Raw genomic sequence first — 19,925 nt, forward strand, 5'->3', positions numbered from 1 at the left:
TATTACAGTGACACATCTGACATCCGCTGGCAAATGGGATAGATTGATTTATTGATCATTACACAGTCAGTCAGCGTGTTAACATCGGTTATGTCAATGTAAAGTTAGTCCTTTCCATGGAAGCTTCTGCCCTGCACTGAAATAACTATAACATATAGAACTAATTTAATCAACACACTTCCTGATCTGGATTCACACTAAAAGAGACATGGGTGAAAACATAACCTTCTTGCAAAAGTAACAGTAGTATCATACAGACAAAATGAGCCTGAAGAGACACAAAATGTCAACAAGGAACAGAAGAGAGATAAGATGACCAAAGCTGATTGCTACCACTTCATTTGTCCCTTTGTGAGGGATCAGGGGTGTTTTTCCCCGTCTTTACCCGGGAGCCCATTTTCTTATAATCCATCCTTATGAGGATCAAGTGCTTCTCAGGGAAATGAGTAAAAGATCAATAAAAATACAAACCAAAACAATCATTAATATCAGAGATGTTCATTTGTCTTCACAAGAGATTTAACAGCAACATAGTTCTTCAGAGAAATGTCACTGCAGACTAGATGGATTTCTTTTCACATGCAGAAACATTTCATCCAAACAATCCGGTGTGACACTGTTTAGTTTCTACTATTGTCAGTGTGAGTGGGTTTGTTCATGAGCAGCAGCGTGTTCCAGATGTTTTTCTTCTCTGGGTTAAAGCGCTTGGTGTACATCTGACATCAGTATAATCAGATTAGCAGTTTCAGTCTCAGTAGATAAACAAGTCATAAACACTAAATCGACCAATGAACAGCAGCTGAATAACATCTTTTGACAAGGAATTGAAGCTAAGGTGTCTCATATCAAATATCATGCACCAGAAGAATAAAGCCTGCTCTGAAGTAGTGCTGACACCAGAGATGCAACTGACAACTTTGTCATGGTCTCTGATCTGCCTTGATTGATATAAATGTGTGGAGCGTCTTGGAGCAGTATTTCCTCTTTCTCTCTCCAATGGTGATGGAGTGTGCTCTTATGTACTGGGAACCCTGGGCCCAGGTGTTCCCGCAGACCACACAAAGACAAGCGGCAATGCAGCCCAAAGGTGGGGTTTTCTTTATATAAAGATTAATGGTATTACAGCTCCCCAATACTGAAGCCAAAACCTCTTGATCGCCCCCTGGTGGCTGGCTGCACTATTTGCAATAAACCGGCGTCTACTCCATGTTAGTGGACCAAACTAAAAAGTGATGGTAGTTCTTGTCACACTATATGTATTTGTAAGTGTACAGAATACACATGAATATTAATAGGTAAATAAAAATGGGGTGAAACATCAGGTCTGATTGGTCATTGGCCAAGTTTGTGTATTGGTGGGACCTTCCTTCCACGGCTCCACTTTACGACTACTACTTCACAGACTCTGACTCCATATGACATCACCACTACAAGATGGCAGTTCCCACATCTGATATATTTTGTTTTTCTGTGTGTCTTTATGTTTTCTGGTGATAATCCCTGATGCACATTTCTGGCTGAGACAACACAAGTTCATTAGAGGCCATCTCATCCATTTAAAAACGTGTTAAGGATTAACGCAGCATCTTTCTTCCTGTGTTTTTGGGAAGATTACCCCATGTTCTCCGAAAATCTGGGCTAACGCAGAGACACATGAAAACAAAAGCATCCTCATCTTGTCAGAACCAGTGCAGCGTTGTTGCTTTGGTCTGTCATTATGCCCCTTTTCGGTTGCTGCCCAATGCAACTCTTTGAATTCTCTGTTTCTGTTTAGGGTTTCGTCCATGTCCCTTCATTTCAATAATTTCCCCTGATTTGAGCATTTCTTCTATGATGATAACACTTATGTTCTCTTTGATTAAAGCATTTAAAGTGTTTATTTTAATCAATGTTTATTTTGTCCACAGGACCTGTTTTCAGACGGCTCACTTCTACATAGACGAGAGCTCATCGCCCAGAGTCATCGCTCCAGCATCCACAGCTGCATTAACATCTGGTAACATACGTTTGTGTACTTGTGAGGGCCTACGCCATACTAAACTTAAAACATATAACCATGAATAAAAGTCCATAAAAACTGCGCTCTCATGCATGGGGACCAAATTCAATGTTCTATCCTTCCTCATATGTCAAAAAATGTCATCATCTACTAAAGATATTTTCCTTTTCCAAAAAATATCTTACATTTTGAAATGTCCTAACTTAAAGTACTTCTCATTTCCAAGTGTCCAAAAGTCACTTTGTAAAAGTATACTTGCTGGTAAAAAAAAAAAAAAGACCTGTTTTATATTCCAGATGAGCAGACTGCGCTTCCAGTCACGGATTTTGTCCAACACGTCGCTGAGCTTCACAGCACCCAGGGCTTCCAGCAGGAATTTGAGGTATTAAGACAGAAGGGTTGTTACCTTTGCATAAAAGTCCAAATATTTTATATTTCTTTACAGACTGACTGAGGTCTGTGTGTGTGTGTGTTGACTGTGCGTGTGTGTCTGTGTGTGTGTTTGTGATTGTCGTCATTTTTTCTGGATGCTTGTTGTTGACCTGTGATGAGATATTTTTTTATTGGCCTTATGTAGGGCTGCAACATTAAATGACTACCTATCAACAATAATGAGAGTGATTATAATAGTAATGAGTTGCGGTCCTGGCTCAGCGTCTTGTGGGGAGCCTCCATTTATTCATGTGAGCAGGGAGTCGGTTGTCTTTTGTCTGTGGAGCCTCATGAATCTGAGCTCCAATTAGTTTTGTTCTGAAAATGCCTGTTCAGGAAAAATCCACTCAAAGTACAGATGTGCGGGCCAGCTCTGAGGTAGTTCTGATAGTACAGAACGGATAAGGGGACTCCCATAATGCACTACACTCTCAGAACCTTGAGTAATGTGATTAGTAACACCAGTATTTGCACTGTTTCATGTCAAAATGGCTGCAGTGAAAAGGGTTTATTGTGTAAGAAAACCATCAAACATAGCATTAGAAAAAAAATTCTAAACAAGAGCACAAGTATACCATTATTACTTCAGGAATAAGAGTCGTTGGGAAGTAATTATGACTAAACTTAATGATTAAGATAACAACAAAGGATTTCTTTGTTTGTTTAGTATTCTTTATGAGGCTTGGTATCACAGGTAAAGTACAACGATAATGTGTGTGAATAACCTGAACACCCTCTCTTCCATCATAAAATTACAAAAATTACAGAATATAATGTTTACAATGGTTTCCACCCTCCATCCTTTACTTTTAGAGTCCATCTTGAGTTTAAAAAGTAAATAGATTTGACAGATATAAAGAAAGTAATATACCAAATCCCAGTTTATATCTTTCAGAATCAACTAACAATTTTGGAATGATCATCTGGTTAAGCTTTTAACATATAATAAACTTAATTTTATAATACTGACAAATGTACATTGCACTTTCATAGTGCTCAGTGTTTTGAATATTTCTTGTTCAGCGCAAAAACATAATAGCATTATATTAAAAGTGAGGTAAAAATCTGTTAATGCAGTGGGATATTTTTGCTTTCGGAGTAACTTGAACGATAATCCTCTCGATTGTCAACATCGTCGGAGGATTAATTTTCCCTTTCACCTAATAGTTGGTGAAACGAGTGGTTTACTTCAAATGTTAAATCAGCTAAAAAAGAAGAGAGAAAAATGATGATGATGATGATGATGATGATGATGATGATGATGATGATGATGATAGAAAAATATCTAAATTTAATATTGTGAAACATCTAATATATTTACATGGAACTGATACATAATTCCTACTTAGTTGTTTATGTGGCAAGTAAAAATTATCTTGTCAATATTATTTTATTCTTTATTGTATTTTATTACATTACCAATTCATCCAAAACATGCTCCTAAAACCCCACATCAGCATATTCCACATTTCTTGATCAGAACATGCAAAATTCAGAAAAATGGCAAATTGGGAATCTCCAAATGGAATATGCTGACCCCTATATATTTGAATATTGTCATATTCTGAATAATAGTGAAGGAGTAGTGGGCATGTATTATTGATAAAAATATTGTGAATAGACAGGAATTTAAGAATCAAAATATATTGTTCTGCAATATGAGAGGATAAGTAGATGGCTCCAAAAAAAACTACAAATACATAGGTTCAGTTAAAGTTTGAATTATAGATTAACAGATAAATTTAACATCAACTGTGTGTCAAAACAGAGTCTGAGTCCACCCGCCCATGTTTCTTCTCTTTTTGTTTGGGTTTATTTTCCCTCTGTGTTGTCAGAAGCAAGAGCTGTGCTGTGAGACAAATGTGTTTTTTTTGTCTTGTCTTGTAATTTGTATTTTTGTACCTCTTTGGTTGACTGTGTTGTCACGAAAACATCCTGGCTGCCTGCTGCTTCCTCACCCTCATCATTAGATACTGAAGGAGAGCTACGAGGTAAGACGCTCTCCTCCTGACGTCTCTATTCACTGACGGATGCGGCTCCACATGACACTTCTGTTTGTTTGTCTCGTCTTGTAATGCAAAGTGCTTTAGGAAATGTGAAAAATGTGGATGTACAAAACTGCTGTTTGTCGCAAGTGAGAGCTTGTATTCTATGACAGGGTCATTAGAGGATCATTAAAGAATCTTAAGAATTATGTAGTTTGATTTGTAATATTCTAGTCTGAAAAATGTCTTTAAAACCCTTAATCACATCTTTGCCAGTTTTAATTACATACAGTGTAAGTGCCACCATCAAAGTAAACCCAATGCAGTTTAATAAATTAATTTAACCTTTGTTATGCTTAAGTTAAGTTTGTACTCAAACTGTCTGCGAAAGTTAAATGCAACATGTTTCATTATTTTGTTGTGCATACAAACAACTAATGTTGTGTGATACTATTTAAAAACTTGTGAAACAAGAACTCTACCTAGCAACACGAGTTGACAAAGAAATGACAATTAACAGTGGCAGGGGTAATATCTCTGTATGAAAGCAAAGGGAGAAAATAAAAAACTGAGTATGTAGTCATTCAATACATACTGAACTTAGACAGAATGTATGAAGGACATCTTCTAAAGGTAAAGCTTTACTCTCTATATGTGTGTTTTCAGGAGGTGCAGGTGTGCACAGTGGACATGGGGATGAACACTGACAGCTCCAACCATCCTGACAACAAGAACAAGAACAGATACAGCAACATCCTGGCCTGTGAGTGCCCTTTCTGCAGCAGAGGGTCAGGAATGATGAGTTTTCACTGAAGGACTCAGATCAGAACATCACTTTCACTGATAGATAGACATATAGATAGATAGATAGATAGACAGAGAGATGGAGACATAGATAGATAGATAGATAGATAGATAGATAGATAGATAGATAGATAGATAGATAGATAGATAGATAGATAGATAGATAGATAGATAGATAGATAGATAGATAGATAGATAGAAAGATAGATAGAAACATTTCAGCATAAGAAGCATTCATACGGAATGAAATAATTGGTACATGGTACATGACACAATAGATAGGACAGAGAAATGGATAGAAAGACAGATAGAGAAATCGATGGATGGATGGATGGATGGATGGATATTGTCCTCCACATTGATCTGATGACATTCCTTTGTGTTTCTATTCTGTAACCCTCAGATGACCACAGCCGGGTGCGGCTCTCTACACAGGCTGATAAAGACGGAAGGACGACAGATTACATCAACGCAAACTACGTTGATGTGAGGATCTTTGTGTCGTGTTGTGACTGTTTTTCCGTTTCTTTTTTAATCTCCACACAAACCAAGGTCCTCACCTTCACCCAGAGGCTCGTTCCTGAGTACTCCTCTCTGTTAAACAAACAGTGAAAACTTCTCTTCACAGAGCCACTGCATGGTTTCCCTCTTGTCTCACCGAAGCCAAATCTGCCTATTTCTAAACCTTTTCATGAGGCTCACTGTTGGCAGCGAGAACCTGTAAAGCTCTCCATTATGCCTGTCACCGCACCATTAAAATCTCATTTCCGGTGTGTTGTTGATTTGTGAAAGGCAGAGGCGAAACAAAAAAAACACCCTGCGGCAGGCACGGCCCTTCAGGAGAGCATGAATGCAGGTTCTAAAGTTGATACAAACACGTTGAGGATCACTCCAGCTCAAACTTTTGTCTGAGTCGCACAGTATGAAGGAAACGTCAAGCTGTCAGTCAGGCGAAGGTTATCAAGCTATTAAAAGGAATGAATGTCCTCTACTGAGAACTAGTGCCACTTTCTTTCCTGTGCTGGCCTTAACTAAACCATTTCCTTTGAACTCAGCCTGCTCTCAACTTTTGAGTCAAAATTGTTATCAACCTTGATGAGTTTTGTATGTAATGGCAATTGATTTTTTGTATTTACAGATGTCCCTCAGTGCTTTCTAACACATAACCTCCTATTAAGTAAGAGGCATACAATTTGATTGTATTTCTAAAAGGCCACAGAGCTCTGAGTAGACATGAAGGTTTTGAACAATACTATCATAAAAGAGTAATTTGTAAAACTAACTGTCAAACTGGAGCAACTAAAAATTGAAATACGGAAAAATCTATTTCCTTGAATCACTGTTAATGTTTTCAGTTAATAGGTTGATTAAACAGTAGCTTCTCAGTCTGTTGTACAGAAGCTTTACCATATAAAAATTAAACGCTGCATTAAATGATTTTAAAGACTAAATGACAGAAAGACACAAGCGGACAGACACATGATCCCTGTTGATTTAATATTGGGTACAGACATTCATGGTTTCCAGAGGATGACTCCTGGTGACTGACTCTTCTTTTGTTGAGAGGATTTCCATGAAACAAATTTTTCCAATACTTTGCATTTCTATCATCATGTTCCATGCAAAACCAATGACATTCCCATCAGCCTCAGCTGACAGTTGTGTTTAATGTCAACACTAAAATGTTATAACCTGTTCAAGTTTGCTGCTCTGGAAATGATTCTTTCTTCTACAGATTCATGCAGGTTTCACACATTTGCTGAGGTTTTCAAAGCTGATGGAGCCACTGTGTATGTGTTTGTGTGTGTTGGTGTGTGCGTCTGTGTGTGTCCTTCTCTGTGTGTGAATGTTTCCTCAGGGCTTTAAAAAGACAAGATCGTACATCGCCGCTCAGGGTCCTCTAAAGTCGAGCACCGAAGACTTCTGGAGGATGATTTGGGAGCAAAACATTGGCGTCATTGTCATGATCACAAACCTGGTGGAGAAAGGACGAGTGAGTCAACTTGAATCACACAGTCTGAAATGCTCTGTGTAATAATGTTTCTCCAAAAATTCCCAAAACAGATTCATTTTAATTTTCAGTTTTATTATCAGAAGAATAAATTGTGAAATTCTCATTGATTTAAAATTTAAAACAGACTGATTTTACATTTTTATACACATTAAAAGGTTAGTTAACTTTTTTCAAAAGAAAAAGGGGTTTGAAGGGAATGCAGACATGCAGTATTTGCTGAGGGTACAGCATTCGGTTTAATTAATGCCATTTAACAGAACATCCAACTAATTTAATCTTCATGATGCTTGTTTAGTTAATTATGTACTGAAACAGTTTAGAGTTGTTGATGCAACTGTGCTACTGTTGAACTGAATTGTATTGTAATGAATTTACAATATATCATGAAAGTTACATGCAATATGTTGCAACTACTTTATTGTTTACATTAACAATTTGTGTGTGTGATACTTTTTTAAAATGTGTCGAACGTAAACTCAATTACCCAGCAACAGTAGTCAGGATGTCAAGTCAGATATAAAAAAATATATCGTAACACGTAATATTTCTGTGTCAATTAATTTGTATCATTTCCTAAGACGTGTGTGATGTGTTGACTGTTTCCTCAGAGGAAGTGTGATCAGTATTGGCCAACGGAGGTGCAGGAGGAGTATGGCAGCTTCCTGGTGACAGTGAAAAGCAGCAGAGTCCTCGCCTACTACACCCAGAGAACCTTCACCATCAGGAACACCCAATCCAAAAAGGTCTGATTTCTGGTTGGTTGTGCAGGACTAAACAAAATAAATAAGGGATACAAACAATTCTTTGACCAGGTTAATATCAGAAAGTGTTGGACAAAGATTTGTTTTCTAGATATTGAAACATCACCTAGAACCGGATTGTGAACTTATATTTTAGAAGTTCAAGGTAAAATCACGAAAGCAGAGAAGTTGTCTATCATCCAGATAGTTTGAGTTGTCTGAAATATAAATGTATTTCTGCTCTCTTAATCCTATTATTGATAAACATAAAACACCCATCACTTATTCATATTACATAAAATATCTAAAGTATCATGAACATATCCTAGATCATAAGGGTGATGTCAGTAATATATTATCTTCTCTGAATATTTCAAAACTCAACAGTATAAAAAAGGGCAGCGCATTGTCACATTTTTGCTTTGAAAATTATATCAACAATCAATCCATCAATACTCAAAATAGTCAATCAGATTATCATATCATCTGTTTCATGAGCCAAGTATTCAAGCAAACAAAGGATGTATCTTGCTCAACAAAATACATGAATGAGAAAAATACAGAGCAGAAGTAATTATTTATTTAAAATAATAAACAGAAAACAAAAATATAGTTTGTTCTATTTATAGACATTTCAATATCAATCATTGGAGCCTCACAACAAACAGGAAAGCATCTGTTCAGCTCCTTACACAATATTACACGATAAAACACACACTATGGACTTGTTACAATATCCAACATACTTTTCTAGTCTCTTGACCCTTTTTTATGTTGACGTCCTGTGTGGTTCGGTCCACCTGCAGGGCTCCCAGAGAGGTCGGAATAGTGAACGGACAGTGACACAGTACCATTACACCCAGTGGCCCGACATGGGCGTCCCAGAGTTCGCCCTGCCGCTGCTGAGCTTCGTCCGCAAGTCGTCCAAAGCCAGGACTGAGGACATGGGACCGCTGGTGGTGCACTGCAGGTGAGTTGTGATGTAATTAGCTGGGATAATGTTTTATTATTTAAATATATGTGTATATCAACATAGAGGAACATAACGTGCCATTCAGGTGTACAAATGTACAAATACAATACAATTTTCTTCTTCTGCCTTGCTGCAGTGCGGGTGTGGGCCGAACAGGAACCTACATCGTCCTGGACAGCATGTTGAAGCAGATCAGAGACGAAGGCAGCATCAACATCACAGGCTTCCTCAAACACATCCGCACACAGAGGAACTACCTGGTCCAGACAGAGGTCAGAGGTCCATCTCCTGTCTGCACACACACATTCAGACAGTTGTTCAGTCATCTCTCTCTGACTTGCCACCATATTACAAACTGAGATATCCAAATCACGGATTTCCATGAAGCATGGAAGTCTTAGTGCCTACTGAGAAGAGTTGCTGATCAATTAAAAAAAACTTCCTGAGAACTTACAATCATCCTTTGCCATGAGTCCATAAATCATTTCATGCTCAGACATTATTTATCTCTTATGTAAGTACAGAGTCTAACTACAGCGCTGTGTGTATCCTCTCCTCAGGAACAGTATGTTTTTATCCATGAGGCCTTGGTGGAAGCCATCTTGTCCGGGGAGACAGAGGTTGTGGCAGCTCAGCTGCACAGGTACATGGACGAGCTGCTGACCCCAGGGGCTGCTGGGAAGATGAGCCTGGACAAACAGTTCAAGGTCAGCAGTTCATCCACCACTTCATCTCAACACTCATCATTAACCATCTATATCTCATTTTTACTCATGATAATATTAAGTATTACATTGTACTGCATAATAACACATACACACTGCTCTGTAGAATACATGTTATCAGTATAGTAATGTTTTCTGTTGGTATGACTTTTTCTCAGCATCATGCAGCTGCCTGGTATCCATGCCAACAGACAATGCTCAAAATAACAAAATGTGGGATATTACCTGAAAATAAAGTCAGGCAGTCATTGAAAACTAAATAGAAGCTTGGATCAGGGTTCCCTGAAACACGCATGTTAAAAAGAAAAACTGAGAAAAAAGTAACACCAAGAAGCAAATACTACTCCCTGAGATATTCAAAAAATCCTGAATCTGCTCCTTTAATCTGATATCCACTAAAGATTAATGACTTCTCTCCGGACCCAAGCTCTACGTTTGTCTGTAATCCTGAAGAAAGAAAATAGCAAACCGACAAACCGAGATAGTAATCACCTCCATTGAATGGGTTGTGTCGTCATAGTAGCAGAAATAGTAGTTGTAATACGCAGCTTCATTAGTGTTCTGTTAGAAATGATTTTAAATGATTTTGAATTACAATATTTGAGTTTAAATAACAATGATATAGTTACGCAACACCACACATGCATGTTACATGGTACATTTTAAGTATTATTGTGCATGGATATATATTTCATGCACCTATGATTCAGTGCTGATACGTTAGTCCCTAACAGATGTTTGTATTTTCCACAGCTGGTTTGTCCCTCTGAGGCGAAGCAGTGCGACTATTCTACAGCTCTGCAGGAATGCAACCTCTGCAAGAACAGAAGCTGCTCCGTGATACCTGGTGAGTCCGACATGTTCGACAGCTCAGACGTCACTCAGCCTGTCGCTGGTTTAATTCGACTCTGCTGCTTTTGAGACGTTAACTGTCTTTTCTCTGTCTTTCCAGTTGAGAGATCCAGAGTGCGTCTGTCTACGTCAGCAGGGGAAACGTCGGACTACATAAATGCATCGTACATCGCAGTAAGAAACCATTGAGTACCGTACTTAAGTTCTTCCATTTTATGATGCCTCACACTTCTACCTCCTTACATTTGAGAGATAATTATTGTATTGTCCCGCTGTATTCATACAGTATGACTCTATCAGGAAATGGTTTGATAAAATATATAATAACATGCAATATATAATCAACAAATATATAAAATACTTTAGAATTATTTTTGTCAATAGTCACTTTTTATTATTTGTGTGCTGGACGTTATGTGCAGAGCTTTTTATAAACAGTGTCTATTGCAGAGTGAAGTTTGTGTTCTTTGTTTTTATACAGCGGATGTTGGCTTTTTCAGAGGTTTGTTCAGAGGTCTGCCATCGACAAAGTGCTAAGACCCAAGTTCAAGGCTTTCCAAAATGCTATGTACAACGTAATTCAGCTGGATATAAACAAAACTAATGTGCTTTTACTTTGAAGATAACTTGCCAAACAGGACGTTATTATATATATATATAGTTACCATGAGCACCCACGACACCAGTGAATGTCTGAGTCACTCCGATAAAAGTAAATTAGATTAATTAAATTATCAAAATAATCTGGTGGCCCAGGAGAATGCATCTCCTTCTCATACAGAAGGCGGCGCAGTTTCTGGTCCAGGCTCTGGCGATCTCATGCCTAGACTACTGTAACTCCCTCCTGGCAGGTCTACCTGTTTGTGCCATCCAACCTCTGCAGCTAATCCAGAATGCAGCTGCTCAACTGGTCTTTTACCTAAACTCACACTACACAGCTCCTCCACTCCCTTCACTGGTTACCAGTGTCTGCTCTCATCGACATCTAGATCCTTGCACTTGCCTACTGTGCTGTGAACGGATCGGGTCCAGTCTACATCCAGGACATGTTCAAATGTTACACCCCAGCCTGTTCACTCCACTCTGCATCTGCCAATCAGCTTGCTGCTCCCTCACTGCGAGCTAACCACACAGCAAAATCACGACTATTTTCTGTCCTGGCTCCTAAATGGTGGAACAAGCTCACCATTGACATCAGAACAGCAGAGAGTCAACACTTCTTCTGCTGCAGACTGCAGACGCATCTCTTCAAACTACACCTTGGTTAAGAAGATGGTGTATAATAACCAATTAAAAAAAAAACTATACACTATACCAATGCCCGCCATAGAACACTGGTCGAATTTTGTTAATACTGAAGGCATCACATATGCAAATTGCACCAAATTCCACTCTGCACTTCAGAAACACATGAGAGGGCGATACAATGAACGGTTCCTGAGATAAATTATCCACATAGAGAAAGACAGACATTTATACAACTAGCAGCTGAGGCTTAAATGAATCATACTAAACAATGATTTCTTACAGGGTTACAGGCAGAGCAGTGAGTTCATCATTACCCAGAATCCTCTACCTGGGACCATAAAAGACTTCTGGAGGATGATATGGGACCATAATGCCCAGGTCATTGTGTCACTGCAAGGGGCATCAACAATTGGGGTGAGTGGTTCACCTCCCGATGGGGTCTGACTAATCAGATCTCATTTTTTTTCCCCAATGTGTTGTTCTCACCTTGATTTATACCTGTAGTCGGATCACTCAGGACGGATTTGAAAACCAGGTCTGATCAGTGTCTAGAAAGCTACAGAGTCTAACTAGCTGAAAAATATTTGAACATGATTTTGTTCTGTTCTTCCCACTCACCCCATTCTCTCACCCCACCATCTTTAACACTGTCATATCTGAGGCTGTGGGATTATTTATGGCACGCTTCAATTTAATGGCCAGCAGAAAATATTTGCAAGCTAATAATGCAAAAAACCCTCTTGATACACACAGGTAAGCATGGGTTAGCAAGATACTAACATATTGCAAAAGGTCATAATGAAACATTTGTGGTTATAGCTACTTCTCTTCTTATAGTGGACAAGACTTCCCCCTGTCACATGCTCTGCAGCTGTCTGTAGATCTAAGTAACAAAGATGCAGTTGAATTATCTTTTCAGGTATTTAGAAAAGCAACCGAGAAAAACAAAGTCAGGTGAAAAAAAACGTATATGGCAATAATTTTAATAATTTAATTTTAATTCATACCAAAAAAGCAATGTGACCAGCCTTGTGTATAAGACTGGCTAGTTTATATAGTTTCGTTTTTCAAAGTTAAGCCTTTTTCAGATTTTTGACTGTTGGTCAGATAACAAACCCAAACTGAATATGTTAATTAAATCTGCAGGGAATTGTGATAAGCATTTTTGACTATTTTCTCCTACCTCAAAAGGTTCAAATTTAGACTTTTCTATTAAATCATTCCTTTGATTTGACTTCTCCTACATGAGTCCAGAATTGTCTCTCTTAATAACATGTTTTCTCCAGATATTGCTTTTTGCATATGCCTGCATATTAATCTGTGGTGTTACTCTGACCATAGACAGAGACGCCTCTAATAGTTAGTATGTATAACAGCTATTCAATCTGAACCTGTGGGTGTGATGTGACATGAACTTTATACAAGACTTTGAATTTTGTATTTTGTACACAAATTGTATATTAATGACATTATCTACTATAGCATGAATCAATTTTGTGTTGGTGAAACATAACGTTATTTTAACCTTAATGAATCATGGGTATTTAAGATGGAGGCTTATCAGCACTCTGAACAGGAGCCTAAGACTCAAAATGTCAATTGCAAATTAATCCTTGAACAGCAGCTTTAGGTGTGCAGATTTTCTATGTATGCTTTGTGTGGGTTTTAACTTGATGTGAGTCGCCCATTTATTTTACATAAACACCAAACTAAAACAATGTAGGTCTTAAAGCTACATTTTGACACAGGGTGTCTCTACACCACAAAATGAAGAGTGTCCTATTCCATATTGTACTTTAGTGGTGCACAAATCTGGCAAATCTGTGATTGATTTATTAAGTAGAGCCCAGTGATAGGCAGTAAAGCTGGAGCCTCTGGCCCCCTGGGCAGTTTATCCAGTCTTGGCTCTAATTCTAATTCTTTATTTCCTGTGTCAGAGATGCAACATCAAATCCCCTCCAGGCCAGAGTGCATGTGACTATCAAAGAATCATAGAATCTAAATGACATGTAATTGTGCCTTATGCTGTACATGGAAGAAAGTATAATATAACCATTTACTGACTTCCTGTGTTGTTAGACGGAGGAGGAGGCAGAGTTGTGCGTCTTCTGGCCCCGCAAAGGGCAGCCAATCAGATATGAGATGTTCACCATTACACTGAGGAGCGAGGATCACATCTGCCTGGCCAACGAGGACATGCTGGTGGTCCATGAGTATGTGCTAGAAGCTACACAGGTTAGTGGAGCCTCCAGAGTCAGAGTGCCTGTTTGAGCTCATTTATTTTCAAAATGAAATCCACCAAAATTCCTACTCCAACAGTTTCTAGTTGGAGTAGGAAGTTCTGTACGTGGTTTGCAGAGACTTTTATGTGCAGTGTGACGCTTGTGTTCATCCTACCTGGTTTATCTGCAATAAAGATTTCATAGTCATGTTTTGTTGGTGATTCTATGAATGTTGCTGCCATGACGGAGGTCACTACCTGTGACACCCATGAATGTCTGTGTCAGTCCAATAGGGTTAGGGTTAGGGTTAGTAAATTTAGTAAATTTGAGTCACTGAAATTCAATCTCTCTATTTCGACAGGACGACTTCGTTCTGGAGGTGAAACACTACCGTGCCCCCTGCTGGCCGAACCCAGACGGTCCTGTCAGTAATACCTTCGAACTGCTCAACCTGGTCAAAGAGGATTGCGCTGCCAAGGACAGTCCCACTGTAGTCCACGATGAGTAAGTCCATCTCTGACTCTGGAATAATAAAATTTAAGGATTTTTCTAGTTTGATTCATTGTTCAGAATGAGGAGGAAGTTTTACAGTTAACATCAGGACCATTTTTTTGTTTTTTATTCCAGTGTGGGTGGAGTCACAGCAGGAACATTTTGCACCCTATTGTCTCTGACTCGCCAGCTGGAGGCTGAAGGTTCAGTCAACATCTTCCAAGTGGCCAAACTCACAAACCTCATGAGACCAGGAATCTTCAGCGACCTTGTAAGAATTTTGTTTGCCTCACAGTAAGCTGATGATGATGGGCTGTGCATTACAAAACATTTGTGACTTACATCCAAAAGCATTTACTCTTAGGGGATCATTTTTTCTCCGTTACTTTCATTTGTCTTACAGAGCAATACATATGATCGGTATTTAAAAAATCTAAACAAAGTTGCCATCAGAGATACTCATACATGTACATCTGTACACTGTAGCACAGAGCAAGGACACTGACTATTGTCATTTTAAAAGCACATTAGTACAACACCTGTACTAAAATAAATAGATGGATATATATAGTATGGCATTAAAAGTAATGCAAAATGCCGCCTACAATAATTGAGTAAAATGTAATTTTTTACCTAGTCATTGTTACACCCAGTGATTGAGTACCGTATGGGGCATACAACACGCCAAATCATGGCATGCTTTTTTTCAAGGCACTTAACATGGTAAGGTCGAGTCCGTACAATGTTATAAAGAAACAGTATTAGATGGTCAGGTTGTCTGTCCATCCATCCTTCTCATTCCTGTGATATCTCAAGAATGCATTGAGGGATTTTCTTCAAATGTGGTACAAATGTTGAGTTGTACTCGGATTCGATTTTGGTGGCCAGAGGTCATAATGAACTCTGAAACACATTTTTTGCATTGTCAAGGTGATATCTCTGGGACGCCTGCAAGGAATCATTTCACATTTGGCACAAACACTCACTTGGACTCAAGGATTAACCCACTTGATCCATCTGATCAAGATCTGAATCAAAATGTAATGGAGTCTACCCTGACCCATAGCTCTTCTTTTGCAGGAATCCTTAATTTTTGTGAAATCTTGCTTACAAACAAACAAATCAAGCAACAAACAAACAGGGGTGAAAATATAACCCCCTCAGCTCTATAATGCAAATGATTGTGAGTTACAGGCCTAATAAGGGGATATTGTACACTTACTATCATACTAATAATTTGTTATCTGACACTGTTTTAAAGGAGCAGTACCAGTTCCTGTATAAAGCCATGCTGAGTCTCATCGGAACGCAAGAAGATAAGGAAGAGCTCCAGTCCACTGACATCAACGGCAGCATCGTGGTGGGAACTGCCAGCACCGCAGAGAGCCTTGAATCCCTTGTGTGACTGCCCAAAAAAGCAAACCACAAAGAACTTTTAACTTTTACACTGAGCGACAGCATTTGGTCTTTCTTTCTCCAACGCCAACTGATCGGCTCCTGATGCCTCGCCACAGCTACACAATAAAAAATCCCTGTCATTCAGGATTATGTGGCTGGCACGTACTGAACGAGTTTTTTCTCTGCTGTACCTGGACTCCCTATGGTTTTGTAATGTGTGCCTTTTTGTATTTTTCTCCCTGTATGTCTAACTTTGATACGAGCTGTAAACTAACTGTCCGATGTTTTAACCCTGTACTGCCCGGAGACATTTCACTCAACTAACAAACATTTCCTAAACCTTTGTATTTATTGGCTCTGAGCCAAATGGGAAAAAAAGGGAAAAGTTGCATCTTTTACATCAAATGAGATATTTTGCTAGTGTGTCTTTCATAGAGCTTGTGCACTTAAGTCCTCTCTGCAAATACCATTGCAATGGTAGCAGCAGTGCGATTGACGTCAAATATGAAATAAGGGCCTGAAATGATAAAAAAAAAATAATCTAATGTAAATAATATTATAGTAATCACCTTGATGGACCAAATTTCTATTTATACTTTTAGATTTTTATATTTTACAATTTTTAGTGGATTCAAAGGTTATGGTTTCATTCTAATTGCGTAGTTGGAGAACATTAATGCTTTTGTATTCTGGATCTTGTAACAGACTAAATGTGATGCATGGGGTACTGACATGTTTGTTTGTTTTTTAGCTGGACATGAAACACTGCTGGAGTATTAGCTGTAGCTGATTAAATAAGTGAAACACCAATGACAGAGCATGTTGAAGTGTTTTGTTCCTGTGTGCAGTTGAACTGGACAGACACAACCAAGGATGTATGTCTGTTTTATGAACGGAGAGTTAGTTAAAGCCAATCTGGCATCAATCAGGAAGCCAAAGACAACCTGACAGCTTCCAAAAACTGAGGCCAAAAAAAATGTGATCGCCCCCTGGTGGCTTGCTGAATTGTAGGTCAGATTCCTCCTACTCCATGTTAGTAGATGGTATATGGACCAAACTAAATAGTCAAAATACACCTTCATTAATGTGTTATTAAGATTATTTTAGGTTTTTTCTTATTACACTAACATGTGTTCAAGTGTTTTTTACAGTGGCCCCGAGAGCTCAACGAACAGCAACTTAAGAAAACACATGCAAGTTAAAAAAACACATGCAAGTTAACATAACACAAGCAAAGTAAGAAAACATCTTCATCAATTTCACAACCCAACACAGCACATTACAGAAACGCTCTGCAAATAGACGAACGCACAGCAAATAGACCAACGCGCAACAAATAGAGGCGACAACACAACAGAAGTGTTTCCAGAGGACAGCTACTGCAGAGGGACTGAAGAGCTGCGTTCGGCTCCAGAGCCGCAGGATGACAACCCCTGTACGGAACCGAAATTGTATTGTGTATTGGACGTTTTAGTGTCTCCTGTGGCAGCGGTGTCCATCCCTTTTAGTTGCCTCTGGAAGTACTTCCGTTGTGTTGTCGCCTCTATTTGCTGCGCGTTCGTCTATTTGCAGTGCGTGCCTGTGTTGTGTTGTGAAATTGATGATGTTTTCTTACTTTGCTTGTGTTTTGTCAACTTGCATGTGTTTTGTCAACTTGCATGTGTTTTCTTAATTTGCTGTTCGTTGTGCTCTCAGGGCCACCGTAGTTTTTACTAGTAAGTTTGAGAAATGTGATCGACCGTTGAGACTGACTCACAATTGATCAAGTGTTAGCTTCTGTGAGGCGGCTCCAATTTGACTCCATACACTGATCACCACTATAAAGAAAAAGTGCAAATACTTGTAGAAAACAATAGACAAATACCGGTGAGCGAGAAAAGATTGAGGTTGAGTCTCCGTCTCGTTTGTTTTCGACTTCATTTGTCTTTTGCGTCGTGTTACATGGGTTGTGTCGTTTTAAATTTACTACAAAGTAGATACATCAATAGGTAGATAGATAAATAGATAATATACGTATAGAAATATTCGTATTCACCATAAGAGAAATTCATACGGAATCAAATAACTGATACATGCTCTACAACGACAAATACAGGTGATGTGGACAAAACACTAGTAGTGGTGTTGCCATATAAAACACAGTGCTATGGTGCTTTTACATTTTGACCAGTGTAAATGACTGGTTATGGATCGTCAATGCACTTAAGATTTCTGGAATTGAACAATCTGGTTGTTGGGTTAAAAAGAAGATGAAGAGATAATTAAACATTGTCTGAAAAAGCAGGTTACATTTACATAGAAAATATTTAGCTGATGCTTTTATGCAAAGTGACCTACCGCAGTAGAATGAGCCTCACAGACGACCAACAAGGAGGTCGAAGATCAGAGGTCACAACCTCACAAAAGATTTAGTGAGCATCCCTGTGGCCTGACAACAGAGAGGTGTGAATAAAACAAACACAAAAATAGTAATAAAGACATGGTCTGTTGAAAACGGAGTGCTGTCCAACCTGTGGATTATATGTTTTCCCTTTATGGAGTTATGCTTTAATCCCTGTCCTAAACCGGTTATTCCGATTGATTTCCCATGTGTTAATCCGGGCTAAGACTCTGCAAGAAACGCGTCTTTTCTGGTCAAAAAATAGGTCAAGTGTCCCGACGTCATCTTGACCAGCCACAGTATCCACAACGTCATTTGCATTTTTGACTTTTCATAATTACATCCCCAATTATCCCCTGCTTGGTGGCCTAGTTTGCATGGCTGCCTCTGAATTGAGTGGAAGCAAAGGGCAGATTGTCTTTTCATAGGAGCTGAGCTGGAGACCCAGAATACGTCAGAACAGGATCAGACATTTAAAAAAAGGTGGAATACTTGGGGGTTTGGTTGACAAGATCTTTGACAGGATTAAATTGTTTAAATTGACGCAGTGGAAGAAAAAGTATTTAGATCTTTTACTTACATTCTGCAATAAAACTCTTATTACAAGGGAAAGTCCTTTATTTACAATAGTTGACATATGTACAAGTATCATCAGCAAAATGTACATGTAAAATATATCATAGATATGCACTCATTTTAATTTAGCTGGTTACTGTTTGGTAGTTAATAGCAGCTTATAATAATACTATGGAGCCCCAGAAGGGACATGGATGAGAAAAACAAATTGCTGTTTGAAAATAAAAGTGTACTTTTGCCAGATCTCACAAAAGCTTCCGCCTTTCCTTGTCCCTACTAACCAAGATGGCAGCCTTAATACTTAAAGGAAGATGGTACTGCCAATTAAAGAATTGAATATGTGTGTTTTGGGAGTTTTCCTCGGAGACCACATATGACCAACGTATGGACTTTGCAGCCATGGGAGAAAACACACTAGACCGTGTTTACGCAAACGTCAAAGCAGCCCCCCACCCCCACCTTGGACCATCTCTCTGTTATGCTAATTCTAGCATACAGACCACTGCTAACTAGGAGCAAGCCATCTGTGAAGCAGAGACGGAGCTGGTCAGAGAGCGCTCTTTCAGCAGTCAAGGACTCTTTTGAAAGCACAGACTTGAATGCGTTCAGAAAGGATGCCAGTGTCAATCAAGACATCAACCCAGGGAGAGTATGCTGAGTCTGTGATAGGATTCATATCCAGGTGTGTGGAAGATGGGACCACCATCCAGAATACACCCTGGTTGACCAGAGGGGTGCAAGCGCTTCTGAGCGCACGTAATGCTGCCTTCCAGTCCGGGGACAAAGACACTGTTAGATGTACTAAAGCAGTGGATCCCAAATTTTTTACAGTCCCGTACCCCTTCAGACATTCGATCTCCAGCTAAGTACCCCCGTAGCGCGTGCGATAGGACACGAAAGATATTGAGCTATGCAAAACGCACAACAATTATTTTCCCACTTACCACCTGAACCATTTTGTGTACCCCTGGGGGAACACCTACCCCAGTTTGGGAACCAATGTACTAGAGCCAACTTAAACCAGGGTGTGAGAGCAGCAAAGTGTGCTTATGCGCCGAAAATCCAGTTTCACTTCACTGACTCAA

The 19,925-nt window shown here is 39.0% G+C and overlaps 1 protein-coding gene across 4 annotated transcripts in view; it reads left to right on the forward strand.

Annotated features, from left to right (window-relative positions):
• Window positions 1–16,694, forward strand: part of ptprz1a (protein tyrosine phosphatase receptor type Z1a) — a 74,517-nt gene extending 57,823 nt beyond the window's left edge. For 3 of the 4 annotated variants that reach the window (XM_062390617.1, XM_062390618.1, XM_062390621.1), the window contains 17 exons: window positions 1,908–1,996; window positions 2,296–2,381; window positions 4,402–4,422; window positions 5,083–5,179; window positions 5,624–5,706; window positions 7,079–7,213; window positions 7,843–7,977; window positions 8,781–8,944; window positions 9,084–9,219; window positions 9,508–9,654; window positions 10,426–10,519; window positions 10,625–10,698; window positions 12,055–12,186; window positions 13,852–14,007; window positions 14,356–14,498; window positions 14,622–14,757; window positions 15,748–16,694. In XM_062390617.1, the coding sequence (XP_062246601.1) occupies window positions 1,908–1,996; window positions 2,296–2,381; window positions 4,402–4,422; window positions 5,083–5,179; window positions 5,624–5,706; window positions 7,079–7,213; window positions 7,843–7,977; window positions 8,781–8,944; window positions 9,084–9,219; window positions 9,508–9,654; window positions 10,426–10,519; window positions 10,625–10,698; window positions 12,055–12,186; window positions 13,852–14,007; window positions 14,356–14,498; window positions 14,622–14,757; window positions 15,748–15,891 (1,972 nt within the window). In that variant the 3' untranslated portion in view covers window positions 15,892–16,694. The remainder of the gene's footprint in view (window positions 1–1,907; window positions 1,997–2,295; window positions 2,382–4,401; window positions 4,423–5,082; window positions 5,180–5,623; window positions 5,707–7,078; window positions 7,214–7,842; window positions 7,978–8,780; window positions 8,945–9,083; window positions 9,220–9,507; window positions 9,655–10,425; window positions 10,520–10,624; window positions 10,699–12,054; window positions 12,187–13,851; window positions 14,008–14,355; window positions 14,499–14,621; window positions 14,758–15,747) is intronic. The other variant, XM_062390619.1, reaches the window with a different exon arrangement.
• Window positions 16,695–19,925: the final 3,231 nt, after the last annotated feature.

This window comes from Platichthys flesus, chromosome 6 (genome assembly GCF_949316205.1).
Source record: "Platichthys flesus chromosome 6, fPlaFle2.1, whole genome shotgun sequence".
Taxonomy (NCBI): Eukaryota; Metazoa; Chordata; class Actinopteri; order Pleuronectiformes; family Pleuronectidae; genus Platichthys; species Platichthys flesus.